The sequence below is a fragment of the Castanea sativa genome, chromosome 9 (genome assembly GCF_040712315.1).
Source record: "Castanea sativa cultivar Marrone di Chiusa Pesio chromosome 9, ASM4071231v1".
In the NCBI taxonomy this organism is placed as follows: domain Eukaryota; kingdom Viridiplantae; phylum Streptophyta; class Magnoliopsida; order Fagales; family Fagaceae; genus Castanea; species Castanea sativa.
Window position 1 is genome coordinate 25996402 of NC_134021.1, and position 18599 is coordinate 26015000.

At 40.7% G+C, this 18599-nt stretch overlaps 1 protein-coding gene across 1 annotated transcript; it reads left to right on the forward strand.

The window, feature by feature from the left end:
* Positions 1-256: 256 nt before the first annotated feature.
* Positions 257-17584, forward strand: LOC142611144 (uncharacterized). The gene is made up of 7 exons (XM_075783186.1): positions 257-1137; positions 1256-1463; positions 1544-1620; positions 1740-1779; positions 16037-16091; positions 16271-16340; positions 16850-17584. The coding sequence occupies exons 1-7, from the start codon at positions 514-516 to the stop codon at positions 17057-17059; spliced, it is 1284 nt and encodes a 427-aa protein (XP_075639301.1). The 5' UTR covers positions 257-513; the 3' UTR covers positions 17060-17584.
* Positions 17585-18599: the final 1015 nt, after the last annotated feature.

The following is an 18599-nucleotide window of genomic DNA, read 5'->3' on the forward strand; positions in this document are numbered from 1 at the left end:
TTAGATGATATATTACCAACTCTGGAATCATTTTAACTTCTTCTTAAGACCCATATATCCCTTTCATGTACAACATTCCAATCTATATTATATGAGGACAAACTTCTATTAACTTATTTGTTTATCTTGGGGAGACTTGTATTTTTATAAGCGTTTTAAGGGCTTTGTTTATGTCAATTGATCATTTTTCATTCCTATCCTTTATGGGAATAAATAAAGGCATTGCATAGTGCTTTTATACAATCAATATTCATATCTTACACCTCAAGTCTTTTCAGAATATAAGAAAATTTTATGCCACATATCAGAATTTAACATTGTTGTTGTTTATCAATCAGATCTGCATCTTCTTTTTTTCCATTTTGTGCATATTGACGTGGCTTGTGCCGACTAGGACATAAAAGGAATGAAATTTGATGTAGTTTTAGAAGGTAAATAGGAATTTTGAGCAGAAATCAGCTTTGCTTGCTGTTCTAGTTAGGATAATTGGGTTACAGGTTTGATCATCTGTAGATGAACACTCATAAGATAGATTGCAGAGAACAAGTTAATCAGAGCAATGGAGTGATCAATGATTGTAGTTCTGAATTTGGTAATCAATCTTTCGAGTTTCTTGGATACAAACAGCCTTGGCACATGGAAACTTGTTTTCAGCCACTGACAATGGAGGGAGGATCACAACAGCAATATATTGGGCCTGCTAAATCATCAAGCACCATTATGAGTCACTCTGAGTCACCAGCTTCTGCTTTTTTTGCAACCGAACGCTGCATGGGATTTCCACAGTATGAGGGTGAAGTTGGTAATCCCTCTATGAGCTCCCAGTTTTCTAGGACTTATGATTCACAGCTCCCTGCATATCAATCTGCTGGGGAGGACTATTCCATTGATACAGCACACCCAGCTGAACCCAATTTTGATTTGAGAAACACCTTGCAGGCAATAGTGAAATCTCAATTCTCTAGCAATAAATACTGTGGATCATCTGAAAATTCCTATAAAATTTCATGTAGCAATTCACCAGCATGTAAACTTCTTCCACATGAACAAAATAAGTTGCTGGGTGCTGATACTAACTATGGCAGGAGGCATCTTTTGATTCCTTTTAAAGGCAATCAGGAAATTCAGGACCATAAGGTATGCATATCCTAATCTAGAATTTATGTACTTTGAATTGTTTATGCAAAAATTCAAGATTGGTATCACTCCTTAGGAATAAAAATCGTTCTAATTATGGCTAGTTATTTCTGGACAGGGTAACTATAATTCATATAATTCCCCACTTGGGCAGCTGAATTTCTCCTCTCAGCAAGAGAAGCACTCTCCAAGAGAAAGTGTATCTATTACTTCTGGTAATTCTGCTTCAACCGGGGCAGTACTCTCAAGTAAAACACGAATAAGGTGGACTCAAGATCTTCACGAGAAGTTTGTTGAGTGTGTTAATCGCCTTGGGGGCGCTGAGAGTAAGTAATTTGACACAAGCTTTATCAGTATAAGAAAGAAACCATTGTTTTCTGACAATTTCTCTAATGATCGACAATAGAGGCAACACCCAAAGCAATACTGAAGCTGATGGATACGGATGGTTTGACCATTTTTCATGTGAAAAGTCATCTGCAGGTATTAAAGCTTTCTAAAAAGTACTTAGAGGTTGCTTGTAACCTTGTTATTTTTCTTGTCAAATTTTCTCTGCACAAATCTGATTGATTTTCTTGTCCCCTTTCTTATCTTCCTTACAGAAATACCGAATTGCAAAATACATGCCTGACTCAACAGAAGGTGATTCGTTGTTACAATTATTGTATTATTCTCAAGTGATTTATTTTATTTGATTCCTCTGCTCTTACCTAGCTTAACAATTTATGAAAGTGGGAATGATTATGTTTTGCTTTGAATTATATATAAGTGTCCGTACACTCTTGGTTTTGAGGTCTATATAAAAAACGGAGATTCCTTTATTTATATAGATTTGATGATACTTATAAATTAGATTACAAAACACTATCCTCTCAAGTATGATCATTCTCCATATTCAAACCAGATCAGATAGCCATGGCATTACAGAATAATCAATATATATATATATATATATATATATATATATATATATATATATATATATATATATATATTAAAAGCAGAGACCTCATGTGGAAAAACATGAGGTTCTGCCAAGTGGTGAATTCTATGCAAAGAGAATATTCTCAAGTGCCACATAGGAGATAAGAACAAATTAAATATTGATTTTTTTTTTTCATTTGGTTCAATGTTGTTTTAAAATATTTCTAATTAAAAAATACATATTTTTTGTATCCTTTGGTTCAATGTTTCAAGATTTTTCATCCCCCACACAAAAATCTTTGCATTTTAAATCATCTTCACCTTTTGTACTTCTACCCCATTATATATACCCACCCATTAGCCCTTCATGCCATCTTAAGTCAAACACACACAGACCAAAAACGATGTCATTTTCTTTCAATCTTTCAATAACACTTATCTAGCTCTAACATAGTTGTTTTATCTAATCATAACCCGAATGAGTTGACTACTACTAAGGAAGGGGGGCTTGAATTTTATATTGAGTGACAAGTGATGACAGCAATTATGATTTTGATGTTAAGGTCGGGCATTATGGATTTGTGGGTTTTGTAAATGATGTGATTGATTGTGAGTGTTTGTGATATGTATTTTGTTTTAGAATTAAGGAGAAAGAGGAAGGCACATTCTATATAAACTTTTATTCTATAATATTCCTCCAAATGTTTTTTTCTTCTCATTATTTCAATTGAATAATTATAATAGAAATGGGTGTGCAATTTATAATTATTACTTTTTATGATGAACCCATTACTAATAAAGTTCTATAACAATTATGTCATAATACAAATACAATATTCTCAAAAACCATTTTACATAAAATATTATAACATTATTCGTGCATCACATGGATAACTTACTAGTCTATATCTATATATATATCTAAAAGCTCAAGCGTAGCATTTATAGTTGCTACGCTCCTATTGAGCCACATCAGCGGCCACATCATCTATCTATTTCCAACCATTTCTCTCCACTATTTCAAACCATAATGTCCCTTTAACTTTTCATCTCTCCACTACTCTCAACCTTAATGTCACTCTTCATCTATCCCTTCCTCTTCTTTTTTATTTTGGCTTTTCTTATCCTCATTCTATTACTATAAATATGTGATTCTTTCTCTCATTCGATACTATTTTTCCACATGCAAAAGGTTATTACTCTCTCTCTCTCTCTCATGTTTTATTTTTATGTAATTTTTTTTTTAATCTCTTCATTAGATTGATGAACTTATGTGTTCTTTAGAATTCTACTTTGGATTGATACAATTTGGTTTTGTGTTTTGAGTTTTTAAGTTAGTATCTTTTTTCTTTTTTATAATTGTTAAATGTTATCCTATTGCATATAAATATAGTTTACAAGAATATAATGTTATTCTGTTATATAGCATGACTTGGATAATGTGGTATTTGACTCATAACTATATTTTTTATTTTGATGCTTTTTCTTCTCATTTTATTTTCTATTTATCTCCCAAAAAAGGTAATTATTCTCTCTCTCTCTCTCTCTCTCTCTCTCTCTCTCTCTCTCTCTCTATATATATATAATTTATTCTTTTTTGCAACTTTACTTTAGGTTTATGAATCTTTTTTTTTTATAATACTATTTTGGATTAATATGATTTGGTAGTGTGTGTGTGTGTTCTTTTTTTCTTTTTACTTTTAGTTTTCCATTTGAAGTCTTCTCTCTTCCTCTTATAACTTTTGTTTGATTTTTTTTGACATTATACTTAGTTATTTTGTATGTGAGATTCTAAATTTATATCAAAATACAATCTTGGCTATGTATTTAAATGTGTCTATCAACTATTAAAACCGCCCAAGATGAATATGTATAAACAATATTTTTGTTTTAATTTTTCATTGATTTATTATTTAGTTATAACATCAAAAATAAAATAGATGAATATGTAACATTAAAACTGCCTAAAATAAATTTGTAAAGCCAATATATTTAATATTGTCAAAAAATTAAAAGTAAAAAATAGATAATAAAAAGAATAATGATGTGGCTAATGATGTGGTAGATGAGGAGGCTGAATAGGAGTGGAGCAACAATAAATGCAATACAATAGTCCAGTTAAAGGCAATTAAATCTTAATAAGTGAAAGTGTATGTAGTCAATTTTTTTTTTTTGTTAGATCACGTTCTCTTTACGTTGTTTTTATTATTATTATTAAGGAAATTGTCTTTACGTTGTTATATAAATTATTTTCTTTCATTTCGATAGGTGAAGTGTTCAATTTTAGAAATAAAGTCTACTTTTTTTCTACTTATTATTTTAAATATTAAATTTATAATATGGTATAATCTCCTAGGAATTTTTGAGAAATATGAGTTCCATCTAATGTGTCTATATTAGTAAACAAAATTCAATCAATAGTTTGAAGTTACTCATACGATATGAAAAATTATAAATATGATAATCTCTTTTTAAGAGAATGAAAATTTTGAATAATATATTTGAAATTTAAACAGTTTAGTTATATAGGAAAAAAAATTAAGAAAATATAATGCACAATAACATAATTTAGCAAAATATGGACTGTCTAAAAAATGAATATATAATATCAATAAAAAAAAATCCAAATAAGAAAATGATGATATATTTTTTGGGATAGATAAATGAAAAATAATTTTAGAAATTATTTAATTTTTTGAGAGAAAAAATTAATTTCCACAAAATTTAAAGATCAAATTATATATTATACCATAACTACAAAATAATGATCGATTTACATGCATCGTGTGGGTTTGCAACTAGTTTCAATAATAGCCGGGCCATTTTGTTTCAGATTAGACAAGGAATCATTCATAGAGGCTCTTGATCCTCCAGTAAAAAGAGTCTTTTTATCATTTTCTAAAATTAATTTAAACACTGAATTATAATTATTGCCTCCTTTCTCTCTTTGGAGGTTGACCAACGGCCACCAAACTATAATCACCTTGAAGTTATTTATGACATGGAATTGTTATGTTCATGCCTTGCAACTCTACAGTTATTTGTCATGAGATTCATTCTACTTCAATTTTTACCTATTATTAAATATAAGTAGCTGGAAATAAGAAATCACAAAAGAGCCTTCGCGTCAAATAAGATGCAAGTTTGTATGGTTAAACCCCTGAAACTGGCCAACACGATTCAAGCAAACTGACCATTCCATATCACCTTCAAAGGGCACTAAAACTCATTAAGTGTGGTCTGTTGGATTATTTACTGTGTGTAAAAACATCTAGTATGCCACTATTTTAACAACATATAGCATGAGATCAATATAAATTGTTCTCTCAACTTCCAAAATAAGGTCCTTTTTTCTTCAACGAAGCATTTTGTTCTCTTTGTATCATTTCTTTTTTTCCCCCCTTCTTTGGTGATGAGGTTGAGAATATCACCAGTAAGTTGCAAGCACTCTCCAACTCGAATCAAACCTGCGAAAAGAAAACAAAGAGACCTAAAAGAGAGCACCGGTGTGGTGCCGGCCAAAAACCCTCCGAAGGTCAAGTTAGAATTTCTTCTCAACCCTAAAGTGCTAGAGTTGAGTCAAATGTGCGTACCTTTAGTCATGAGGATTTTTGAATGTATTTATAGAGGCGTAGAGTCGGCCCTTTCTTCCTTGATTACCAAGCTCTTTCCTTTTGTGACCAAAACTTTTTCCATTCTCGTACCCTCAAGAATTCCTTTCCTTATAGAATTCCTTTGATTAAGGCTAATGTGTAGCGCAAGAATTCTTCGTATTCACGTTTGCGTGAATCACACTCAAGGCCATGTCAGCCCTAATCTCATAGCGTGGTTTGAGGGGGCATGGAGAGCGATGTATAAATTCTTTCCGTCCGTCTACCACCGATCCGTCCTCTCTTAAACCACATTACCCGTCACCTTGATTTAATCATACCATCCAGACCGTCATGATAGTTTTACCCACATCATTTGGTAATCGAGGGGATATTTCACTGGTCGTTCGCTGGAATCGAGGCGTCGCTTCGTTTATCGCGCCGTTCCCCCTATATATATATCACCCACCGTATTCATTTTTACACTTTTTAGAGAACTTTCTGATCAGAGCGCAACCGTCACCTCTTCTCAGAGAGCAACCGTCTTCTTTGGAGGCCGAGAAACAACGTGGTGATACCTTTCTCCGTCGTGCGCGTCTCGCCGTCTACTTGTAAGTTTTTCTCACCGTCTGCTAGTAGGCTATTTATACGGCGTTTCATTCCTTATTTTTCTTGTTAGTCCCATCGTCGGTATAAATCTAGAGCCTTAGGTTTCCTTTACCCGTCGTATGTAGGTGTCAGATGTCTAGTGAGGCGTCGAGTAGTCAGTCTTGTGCCCGCGAGGGAGCGGGTTACGAAGAGGTGTTTCCGTCAGGTCAAGCAGACCAGGACACCTCCAGCGAGGGGAGGGAACCGTCATCAAGCTCTCCTTCCCTTGAGGAAGACGAAGGGCAGGATGGAAATGGGTCAGAGTATGATTCGTCCAATAACCTAGACGGTGTCGACCCTCCTATTCAATCCGTTATTGGACCTGACGGCTTCAGGGAGTTCGTCTTGCTGCCTTTGTGGACGGTGAATGACTTCGTGTCAACTATTAAGCCAGCGCACTTCAACACGCTGAGGCAAAAGTATCAAATACCCGACACCATATCCATCCGTCTACCATTCAAATCAGAAAAGTGTTATTACCGCGGCCTCGAAGACGTCGGTGTCTACGAGCAAATGCTAAGAGCGGGGCTCCGATTCCCCTTAAGTGCATTGCACCGTCGTCTCCTCCAGTACCTAGGTCTAGCCGTCACCCAGATATCTCCGAACGCATGGAGGGTTTTCCTTAGCGTCGAGGTACTGTATGGCGTCATGTCTGACGGTGCCAGACGGTTAACAGTGGAAGAATTTTTTCATTGTTACCGTCCATCTGAAATCACAAAGTCCAAAAGGATGTACAGCTTTGTACCGAGGAGTCCGGTACTCAGGCTAGTATCCGAGACCCCAGATTCCAACCGTAATTGGAAGGGTCGTTACTTCTTCCTTCGAGGGGATAACTGGATATGTCGTCCAGGCGACGACGACTACATGCCGGTTGATAAAACCTGGGGTATAATGCCCCCGTCCGGTACGAGCCCGTCTATTCATTAACCGTCATTTATTTCATGAATTTTCTCTTACCCTTTTTTTTTTTTTTTTTTTTTTTTTTTTTAGCAAGGGACCGTCCACCTATCTCGACCGAACAGTTTGGTTTCTTGGAGAAAATTTTCCAAAAGACGAAGTTGTCTGAACGGACCTGGTCGAAACTCGTCACCTTGGACACGTTGCATTGGTACTGTGAAGGTCCTGAACCCACACCCGTCGCTAGAAGATACGATACAGGTGTACGCAAACGTAAGTGCTGGAATCCTCCCGTCGATAACCTGTCCTTATGTTGCTTTTTATTGACCGTCTTCCTTTGCAGAAATGGACGATGCTAGGAGACGGGCGCTCATCAAACAAGCAGCCAAGAAGAAGAAGGTGACGGGTTAAACAAGCAGCCAAGATCCGTCACATCCGGCAATCAAAAGGCCATCCGTCGAGAGGGTGGACTGTCATTCAAAGAAGCAAAAGCTTGTGACGGGTCTACCTGCCGGTCAGGGGTCCGGCATGGCGAAACCGGCCACTAAGCTTGGAATCGGCAAGGGGAAGGGTTTGATGACCAACCTGGACTCCGCGAAGGAGAAACCCCCCGTCTTGCTTCGTGAAGACCCCCAATACGCTCTCCGTCGTATAGGTTCCATCATCAGCGACGACGATTATGAGGACTTGGGGAACCATGCCACCGAGACCATGGGGGACTTTTGTCTGTATAGCTTAGCCCAGGTTAGCTTCCGTCATAAGCCCTTAACTTTGTTTAGTTCTTTTGCCATCATGAGCTGATTTCTTGTCGAACCGTCACAGGGTGTGTTAATGGCCATGGGCTTGTCAGACCGTTGCCTTGCTCAGGAAAGAGCCCTCGAGCGAGTTCGTGCTAAGGCAAAGGCGACGGCGGAAGAGCTGGACGAGTTGAAGTTGTGGAGGGTCCGTCATGAGAAGAAGCTGACGCTCTCCGAGCAGGCTCGCGAAAATTTAGAAAAGGAGGTGGAGCTGCTAAGGAAGAAAGTGAAATCTCATGACGACGACATTCAGCAGGCGAAAATTGATGCCGTCCATGAATATCGAGACTCCGACGCACTTCTGACGGAGCTGGGTTCCTCCTTTAACGACGGGTTTGATGATTGCCTCCGTCAGGTTAAGGCATCGTTCCCTGATTTGGACCTAGCTCATATAACCATAGACGCTGAGGCCCGAACCCCTGCTCACACCGTCGACTCTGAAGGGACCGAGGAACTCTTCGGCGAGGTTCCGGATGACGACGGGCTCGTTAAAGCAACAGAAGAAAAGACCGTCACGGAGTCTGTACCGCCGTTGCCTGAAGTTCCTGAGGAACCCGTCATTGTTAAAGATTAGTTTAATTTGTAGCTATAAGGAACAAGTTCATTTTCTGTATTCTGTTAAACTTTTTTGGACTCCTTTTTATCGAACTGTACGGTATCATTTGTAACTCTTTGATAATCCGTTAATATTTTGATCCGTCATTTTATGATTTTCCTGATATATTCAGTATGTCTTGGACTATCCGTCCATTTTGATTGAATTTCGCTTTTCAGCTCTTCAGTGGATCCGTCCACAGATGGTTTTTGTCCTTCTGAAAAACCCGTCCTCTTTGTGGATTTGTATATTTTTTATCTTTTCGTTATCCGTCCACTTTGTGGACTTGTAGGTTGTTCATTCTTTGGATGATCCGTCCACTTTGTGGACTTACATTGTGTTCATCCCTTGGATGGTCCGTCCACTTTGTGGACTTGTAGTGTGTTCAACCTTTGGATGATCCGTCCACTTTGTGGACTTGTAGAGTGTTCATCCTTTGGATGATCCGTCCACTTTGTGGACTTGTAATGTGTTCAACCTTTGGATGATCCGTCCACTTTGTGGACTTGTAGTGTGTTCATCCTTTGGATGATCCGTCCACTTTGTGGACTTGTAGTGTGTTCAACCTTTGGATGATCCGTCCACTTTGTGGACTTGTAGTGTGTTCATCCTTTGGATGATCCGTCCACTTTGTGGACTTGTAGTGTGTTCATCCTTTGGATGATCCGTCCACTTTGTGGGCTCGTAGGTTTTTCAACAGCATGCATTCCGTATTTTCTAAATAAAAATTCCTCTCATAAATTTAACAAACCAGATTTTCAATGGAAAAGAAAACATGAGTAGAAAAGTAAAAGCTATGACTGTTTAAAAATTAAACAAAAAATTAGGCAGTAGATATCGTCTTCTGATTGCTGCGCTATTGGTAGTACTTCTTCAGGTGCTCCGTGTTCCAGGGATGGCCCAACTTCCTTCCGTCTAACGTCTCTAGGTAGTACGTTCCTTTCCTGCGCCATGAGATGATTCTGTACGGGCCTTCCCAGTTAGGACCCAGCTTTCCTAGGGATGCATCCTTCGTAGCGTCAAGCACTCTTCGTAACACCAGATCTCCAACCTTGAAGTCTCGGTGCCGGACCTTGGAGTTGTAGTGTTTCGCCATCATGTCTTGGTACCGTGCCAGTCTCTGGGCTGCTGCTACCCTAACTTCATCGATAAGGTCAAGCTCTAGACGTAATGCTTCAACGTTCTTGTTCTCGTCATAGCTTTCCACGCGGTAGCTCGTCAACCCCACTTCTGCCGGTATGAGGGCCTCAGCACCAAACGCCAATCGAAATGGTGTCTCTCCTGTTGGCGTCCTTGCCGTTGTTCTGTACGCCCACAGCACACTCGGTAGTTCATCTGGCCATATGCCTTTTGCCCCCTCGAGTTGGGTCTTGATAATTCTTAGCAAGGACCGGTTCGTGACTTCGACTTGTCCGTTGGCCTGTGGGTGTGCGGGCGACGAGTAGTGGTTCTTGATACCCAGCTGAGAGCAGAAGTCTCGGAATGCATCGTTGTCGAATTGCTTCCCATTGTCGGAAACGAGCACTCTCGGGATCCCATATCGGCAAATAATACTTCTCCATACAAAGCCGCGAATGTTTTTCTCCGTGATAGTTGCAAGGGCTTCGGCTTCCACCCACTTGGTGAAGTAGTCGATGCCAACCACCAAGAACTTCAGTTGTCTTGCTGCTATTGGAAATGGGCCCATGATATCTAACCCCCATTGTGCAAACGGCCATGGGGCCGTCATGGGTGTGAGTTCCTCCGTCGGCTGTCTAATGAGGTTGCCAAACCGTTGACACTTGTCGCAGGCTCTGACGTACGTATGGGCATCCTTTTGCATTGTCGGCCAGTAGTACCCCGCTCGGAGTAGCTTGTGCACCAGAGACCTTGATCCCGAGTGGTTTCCACGAATTCCCTCGTGAACTTCCCTCATTACGTAGTCGGCTTCGTCATGGCCGAGGCACCTTAGATACGGTCGGGAGAATCCTCTTTTGTAGAGGATGCCTTTAATCAGTACGAATCGGGCAGCCTTAACCTTCATCTTTCTTGCGTCTTGCCTGCTATCTGGCAGCTTCCCGTCCTTGAGGTAAGCCACGATCGGAGCCGTCCAATCGTCCTGAGTGCTTAATTCCTGTATCCGAACGTTATCTAGTAGCGATGAATATTGGACAAAGGATAATACCTGTTCTGGAGCGGTCATGGGTTCGGCCGAAGCAGCCTTGGCGAGTCGGTCCGCCTCTTGATTCTCTTCTCTTGGGACCTGAGCTATCGTGAATTGGAGGTTACTCGCTAGTTCCTTCACTTCTTCGAGGTACCTTCTCATTCGTTCATTCCTGCAATCATAGCTCCCATTAACTTGGCTGGCTACGACTTGAGAGTCGGAGTAGACTACTGCCTTCCTTGCCCCAACTGCTATTGCAAGTTCCAATCCCGCCACCAGGGCCTCATACTCTGCTTCGTTGTTCGTAGTGGGGAACTCTAGACGGATCATGCATTCAATCTTATCTCCTTCCGGTGTGTGGAGTACAACTCCGACTCCTCCCGCATGCTTATTGGAGGACCCGTCTATGTGAATTCTCCATGTGGGCGTCTCTTCTGCCCCCTGCTCCTTAGTCGTGGTGAATTCTGCGATGAAGTTTGCCAGTATTTGCCCTTTCATTGCTGTTCGTGGCTGGTATCGGATATCATACTCACTTAACTCAATCGCCCATAAAGCCATCCGTCCGGAAGTTTCAGGATTATTCATTGCCCTTCGCAGGGGCTGGTCCGTTAGGACTATTATGGGATGTGCTTGAAAATAAGGCTTCAGTTTTCGTGCCGCGGTTATAAGAGCGAAGGCAATTTTCTCCATCCGTGGATATCTCTCCTCTGCACCCCTTAGCGCTCGGCTTACAAAGTACACGGGCTTCTGCATTTTTCCTTCCTCCCTAATGAGAGCCGCACTTACGGCTGTTGACGAGACGGCAAGGTACAGGAACAATTCCTCCCCTGGTGTGGACGGACTAAGCAGCGGCGGGGCGGAGAGATATGCTTTTAACTCCTCAAATGCCTTTTGGCATTCGTCCGTCCATTCGAAAGATCTTCTTAGTGTTTTGAAGAAAGGCAGACATTTGTCCGTTGCTCTTGATACAAACCTGTTTAGAGCTGCTATCTTCCCTGTCAAACTTTGAACTTCCTTCACCGTCCTTGGAGGAGACAGCCCCATAATTGCTTTCACTTTCTCAGGGTTTACCTCTATGCCCCGCTGGGACACCATGAATCCTAGGAACTTTCCAGCGGTCACTCCGAATGCGCACTTGCTTGGGTTCAGTTTCATTTTGTACGTTCGAAGAGTGTTGAAAGTCTCCTGTAGATCCCTCAGATGATCCGACACCTTTACGCTCTTCACCAGCATGTCGTCTACATAGACCTGGACGTTCCGGCCAATCTGGTGTGCGAACATTTTGTTCATCAATCGTTGGTACGTAGCTCCTGCATTCTTCAGTCCGAACGGCATCACCTTGTAGCAGAAAAGCCCTTGGCTTGTCACAAACGATGTTTTCTCTTGATCTGTTTCCTCTAACTTGATCTGATTGTACCCTGAGAAGGCGTCCATGAAGCTCAACAACTCATGTCTAGCGGTGGAGTCCACTAAGGCGTCAATGCGTGGGAGCGGGTAACTGTGCTTAGGGCACGCTCTATTCAGGTCCGTGAAGTCGACGCACATTCTCCACTTCCCATTAGACTTTTTGACCATCACCACGTTTGCCAGCCAGTCAGGGTAGTATACTTCCCGTATGAAGTTTGCTTCCCGTAGCTTCTGCACTTCCTCTGCTGCTGCACGATCCCGTTCGGGGGCAAATACGCGCTTCTTTTGTCGAACTGGAGGGAACGAAGGCGACACGTTCAATTTGTGGACAATGACTGCCGGATCTATCCCTGGCATGTCATCATGGCTCCATGCGAATACGTCTTGGTTCTCTTTGAGGAACAGCAGAAGCGCGTGTCGAACTGTTTGGTCCATCGAGGTTCCTATCCTGGTGGTCCGGTCGGTCCTTGAATCGTCCAGTTGCACCTCTTCCAATCTCTCTACGGGTTCTGCCGCTGTTCTCTGTTCCTCGATGTTCATTGCTTGTACGTGGTCATCCATCTCCATCATGGCCACGTAACATTCCCATGCGGCCACCTGATTTCCGCGCAGTTCTCCAACTCCATGTTCGGTAGGGAACTTGATCATCAAATGGTAGGTAGAAGTGACGGCCTTCCATGCGTTGAGAGTGGGTCGCCCGAGAATGGCATTATATGCTGAGGAGCAATCAACCACAAGGAAGGAAACATTATTGGTTATTTGCTGCGGGTAATCTCCTACCGTCACCGCCAACGTGACGGATCCTAAAGGATGGACCAGGGTTCCACCGAAGCCGACGAGGGGTGTACATGCCGGGACCAGTCGCTCTTTTGCAATCCCCATCTGTTGGAACGCGGGGTAGTAAAGGATGTCCGCCGAGCTCCCGTTGTCCACTAGAACTCGGTGTACGTTGAAGTCTCTGACCTGTATACTAACCACAAGCGCGTCGTCATGAGGGTGGTGAAGGCGCCGGGCCTCTTCTTCAGAAAACTCGATACTGGAGCCGTTCCGCCGTATTCTTTCAAGTGAAGAGCCCGTTGACTGGACATTTTGTACTGCACGTAAATAAGTCCTCCTGGCCCTTTTAGACGACCTCGTTGGAGTAATACCCCCTATTATCATCCATATGTCCACTACCGGTGGTCTGGGACGTTCGTTTTCCCGTCTTTGACCCTGCTCCTGGGGTTGATCCGTTCTCTCTTTCCTCACGAACCTCTGCAACCTTCCTTGCCTGATGAGGGCTTCGATCTGTTGCTTCAGGTTGTAACAGTCCGTCGTATCATGGCCGTGGTCACGATGAAAGCGGCAGTATCTATCTCGTGGCCTTTTGTTCGGATCTCCCTTCAATTTGCCCGGGAACGTCAGGGTTCCTTCATCTTTGATTTGCATTAACACCTGGTCAATCGGGGCGGTGAGGGGGGTGAAACTCGTAAACCTCCCCGAAGGTGGTTTGGATCTCCGATCTTCCCGTCGATCTCTGGTTCTTGCCGTTTTTTGTCCATTATCTGGTTTCGTATCCTCCTGTCTTTCCCTTTTCCTTGGTTTATAGTCGTCCCTGGCCAGCAGGGCATCCTCTGCGTTCATATACTTTGTCGCCCTGTAGTATACATCGGACATAGTCTTTGGGTCATTTTTACATAGAGAGAACAAGAACTTACCCTCTCGTAGCCCGTTCGTGAATGCTGCCACCAATATCTTGTCATCTGCGTCGTCTATCAAGAGGGACTCCTTATTGAAGCGGGCTATATAGGACCTTAGTGTCTCGTCTTCTCGTTGCTTAATACCCAGTATACAGGCAATAGACTTCTTGTGACGATGGCTTCCAATGAAGTGTGACACGAACTGTGCGCCTAGCTCCTTGAAAGTGCCGATGGAATTTGGCGTCAGCCTTCTGTACCAATCCCTTGCAGGTCCTTTCAAAGTAGTGAGAAAACCCCTGCACATTATCTCATCCGGTACACCCTGAAGATGCATCAGGGTTCGGAAGGACTCCAAGTGATCCACCGGGTCTTTAGATCCGTCGTAGTTTTCCACATGGGGCATACGAAATTTCGGAGGAACGGGGCACGTGTTCACCAAAGCCGTGAAGGGCGAATCCGTTCTGTGGACTAGGTCGTCCAGGTTGCTAGATACCCGGCCCTTAAGGGCGTTCATCATCGCATCCATGCGTTCCCTCATCTCTAGCATTTCAGCGGTGATATGAGGTGGCATGGAGTCCAAAGCAGACGGCGGGTTTGTCTCCTGCCGCTCCTGTCTTGTCGGTGCGGTGCTACCTTCAGGCCTGACGGCATCCCTCCCCTCCGGGCTCGCGACTTCCTGGTCCTCCTGTGGTGCACTTTGGCGCGCGGTCATCTGCCGTAGTTGCTCTTCCAAGTCGTTATTCTGCTTAGTGAGGCGCTCGACAGCAGCAGCAAGCATCTGAACTTGTCTTTCCAGCGCTGTAGCATGCGGTTCTTCGCCCTGATTGTTGACTGTCGCCATTGATCTGGTGAGTGCCATGCAACTTTTCGTCTTCGGAATAGAGCAAAGGCTGAATCAGTTTTCCTTTCACTCTCGGTCCCCACAGACGGTGCCAACTGATGAGGTTGAGAATATCACCAGTAAGTTGCAAGCACTCTCCAACTCGAATCAAACCTGCGAAAAGAAAACAAAGAGACCTAAAAGAGAGCACCGGTGTGGTGCCGGCCAAAAACCCTCTGAAGGTCAAGTTAGAATTTCTTCTCAACCCTAAAGTGCTAGAGTTGAGTCAAATGTGCGTACCTTTAGTCATGGGGATTTTTGAATGTATTTATAGAGGCGTAGAGTCGGCCCTTTCTTCCTTGATTACCAAGCTCTTTCCTTTTGTGACCAAAACTTTTTCCATTCTCGTACCCTCAAGAATTCCTTTCCTTATAGAATTCCTTTGATTAAGGCTAATGTGTAGCGCAAGAATTCTTCGTATTCACGTTTGCGTGAATCACACTCAAGGTCATGTCAGCCCTAATCTCATAGCGTGGTTTGAGGGGGCATGGAGAGCGATGTATAAATTCTTTCCGTCCGTCTACCACCGATCCGTCCTCTCTTAAACCACATTACCCGTCACCTTGATTTAATCATACCATCCAGACCGTCATGATAGTTTTACCCACATCATTTGGTAAACACTTAATCCAACTAAGGCAATCTTAAGATTTAAATATATTAGTTCTCTTTCAATATGGTAACTTTTTACTTCCCCAATTCACTTTAAGTACTCATGTCTTTAGGTTCCATAAAAACTGTGCAATTGAATTACATTGTCTTGATGTACTGTCGGAACAGGCATTTAGAATCCATTGTCCTATGCATGTGTGTATATTTGATCATTTTCCTAGCTCTGATCCATATTAATGTCTAATTTTCATGTCATTGAGTAAATGTTGTTTGCAAGAAAATGTGATAATGGGGCAAAAGTTTTTTTAATTCTCTAACATGGTTAACAAGGGTCAAGCTTGCCTATATATGTTAAATTGAAAAAGGCCACAAAAAAGAAATTGATTATAGCTTAATATTGGACAACCAAATCACCTGCTTTATCCGATAAGGAACCTTGAATTCCTTTACCAATGGTATTAACTATTGACAAACTGGTTGTAATACTGATACTAACCCTGTCAACAGGAATTGAGCAATTCTAGTTATGCCTAGCCTTAATGAGAAGGAAATTTGTCATACTCATACATTCTTTTGGTCTCCTGCAAGTTTTGTTGAATTCTCTCGTTTGATGATGCAGAAAGTGCCTTTCATCAATCTACCATGCAATTTTTCTCTCAATAAGATTACAATGATTCAATCAAGCCAGTTAATAGTAATCTGATGTGACTATCCTTTTCTATTGCAGGAAAATCGGAGAAAAAAAACATTTTGAACGACCTACCCCTGTTTGATGCGAAAACGTAAACATCATGAATTTAATTCTATCTCCTAGTCATTCTAGTGATACATTTCTCCCCTTAAAATTGTTATTATTTGAAACCTGGTGTTAATTTTTTTTCCCTTCTCTTTATTATTGTTTTATACTAACTTTTGCATAAGAACTCTACTCTTACACCAACTTGTGAACTTTGTCTGGCAGTGGCTTGCAGATCAGAGAGGCACTGCAACTGCAGTTAGAAGTCCAGAGGCATCTTCATGAACAATTAGAGGTATTTCATGGACTCTTTCTACTCCAGTGTGGAAAGTGATTTCATGCTCAATGTCCTATCGATTTCTGAACTACTTTTCAGTATCTTGAACCATTGATTGTCTGGAAAAATGATAAAAACAAAACATAGTGAGGCTTTCTTTATTAAAAAATTGATTATCTTAAAATGAAGTTTAGTATTCTTGTCTAATATAACTACAAAATCACATGCCCGTAGAACTTTTCATAGAATTACCACTTTGCAGTTGAATTAGAAAATTTCATTCGGTGAAGCAATATGGCTTGGGTTGCTGGCTTCCTGAACTCCCACAAGTCATGTGGAATAGAAGTTCAGGCCAGGCCAAGGTGGGGAACACATGTGAGAATGTACAACTGCATCCTTACTATAAACAGGACCTCACACCTTGCATCAGCTTTTACATCTGCAAATGAGTTGCATGCCATTTATCATTGGAATTTGCCGGCATCTAATGATAAAACCATTATCACTTGATTACTTTTCTGGGCCAGATTCAGCGAAATTTGCAGCTAAAAATTGAAGAACAAGGGAAGCAGCTGAAAATGATGTTTGACCAGCAACAGAAAACAAATTGTAGCATCCTCAAGAATCACAACTTGGATACTACTTTCTCTGCTGATCTATCAATTAGTCTTAATGACATTCAGGCTTCAATTGCTGAAAGTTCTGGAAATTCCCACTTCTCATCCAAGATAAGTTAGATCCTAACAGCACTCCATATCCCCTCTTGCATATATGTATAGTTGTATACATAAAAACACTTTAGCAGTGGTGGGGTTCCTAGAAAACTTTGATCTTTCGCATATGTTAAACATTAAAAGCAGTTAAGCAGTCATGGGGTCCCTGCAATGCCCACTACCTACTACAGAATCAGGGATTATGCAGTGCGGCCTGACTAAGAAACGGAGTGCATTTGCTTAATCCTTCTAAGTGAAATCAGTGAATGTACTCATGAAATCTGAATGCACTCATGGATAATACCCTTCAGAAAAGAAATGTTTTATCCACTCATGCATAGCTCGTGCATAAACTCAGTGAAAAGCATTCTTCTGGTAAGGTTCAATTATAGTTTTAGTGTTAGTGTAAGAATAATGTTGTCTTGTATAACTCGTTTTCTTTGATGTTCTTGTAATGTAGTCAAAAGCTCCCTAAGGATTTACTTTGAGCTCATAATAAACTGTGAAATTTCTGATGCATAGCTTGGTTAAATATTCAAGACTACATAGGGGAAGTTCGATAATTTTGGTATGGATTGCTGAAAGGGGTCAAGCCAAATCTGGACAGTAGATATCATATTGATTTTCTATTTCCTAAACAGTCGGCCCCATTTTTACACAACTATTCGGTAACAACGAGGACTAAGCTTTAGCATAAAGTGGCTGTTATTCGTTGATGAACTGTTTCTAGTTTCCATTAAAGCAATAGGCTGCCTGTTTTTTCTCCCCTTGGAAAAACACTAAGGTCCCAGATTGGCTGCTCTGTAATAGTCGTTCTCTCCATACCGTTGAAGACAGCTGTCCAAGGCATTACTGCTTCCTGAACAACATACCAATTCTTATAAACATTGATAAAGAGTACAAACAAATAAGAGAACTGCTATATAGAAGGGCATGTCAAAGTTAATTGTTGGGACTTGGGATGTTCTTTTTATTTTATTTATTACCAGTGCGATGCACAACTTAATAAAGATTTATATGTAAGCTTAAAAATTTTAAAATCATCAAAATTAAATTATTAAATAAATAGTAATAATAAATTATAAACTACGTAAATAATTTTAATAAAAAAATTATTTTAAGTTCTGATTGTTTAGAGTTTGTCATTGTTTATTTATTTTTATATTTTAAAATTATCTTTGTACTTTGTGTTAATTTCTTAATATGAGATATGGAATGAGTTTGATCATTCATATTTGGGTTATGTTTAATCTATGCCCTAACCAACACAAAAAATAATAAACAAAATAGTTTCTTAATACCGGTTTTTTCCTAGTGATAGTTTAATTGAAAAAATCAATACACTCACAATTAAATACAATAACCAAAATCGAAAATCGAAACATACACAAAAGAGTTCAAAAATTGAGAATATAAAAAAATATATAAAAACTTACATAAGAGAACCAAGAACTTAAATGGGTGTTCATTATTTTGCTTCTTTATAGTAAACTTCTTTTGGCATAATATCCTGCACGTAAATTCGGAAGTAAAGAACAATAAGTAAGATGAATTTATTAGATTA

Coding starts and splice junctions, on each gene's coding strand:
- LOC142611144 (XM_075783186.1), top strand. CDS start 514: ATGAACACTCATAAGATAGATTGCAGAGAACAAGTTAATCAGAGCAAT. Junction 1,138..1,255: donor AGGAAATTCAGGACCATAAG/GTATGCATATCC, acceptor ATTTCTGGACAG/GGTAACTATAATTCATATAA. Junction 1,621..1,739: donor ATGTGAAAAGTCATCTGCAG/GTATTAAAGCTT, acceptor TCTTCCTTACAG/AAATACCGAATTGCAAAATA.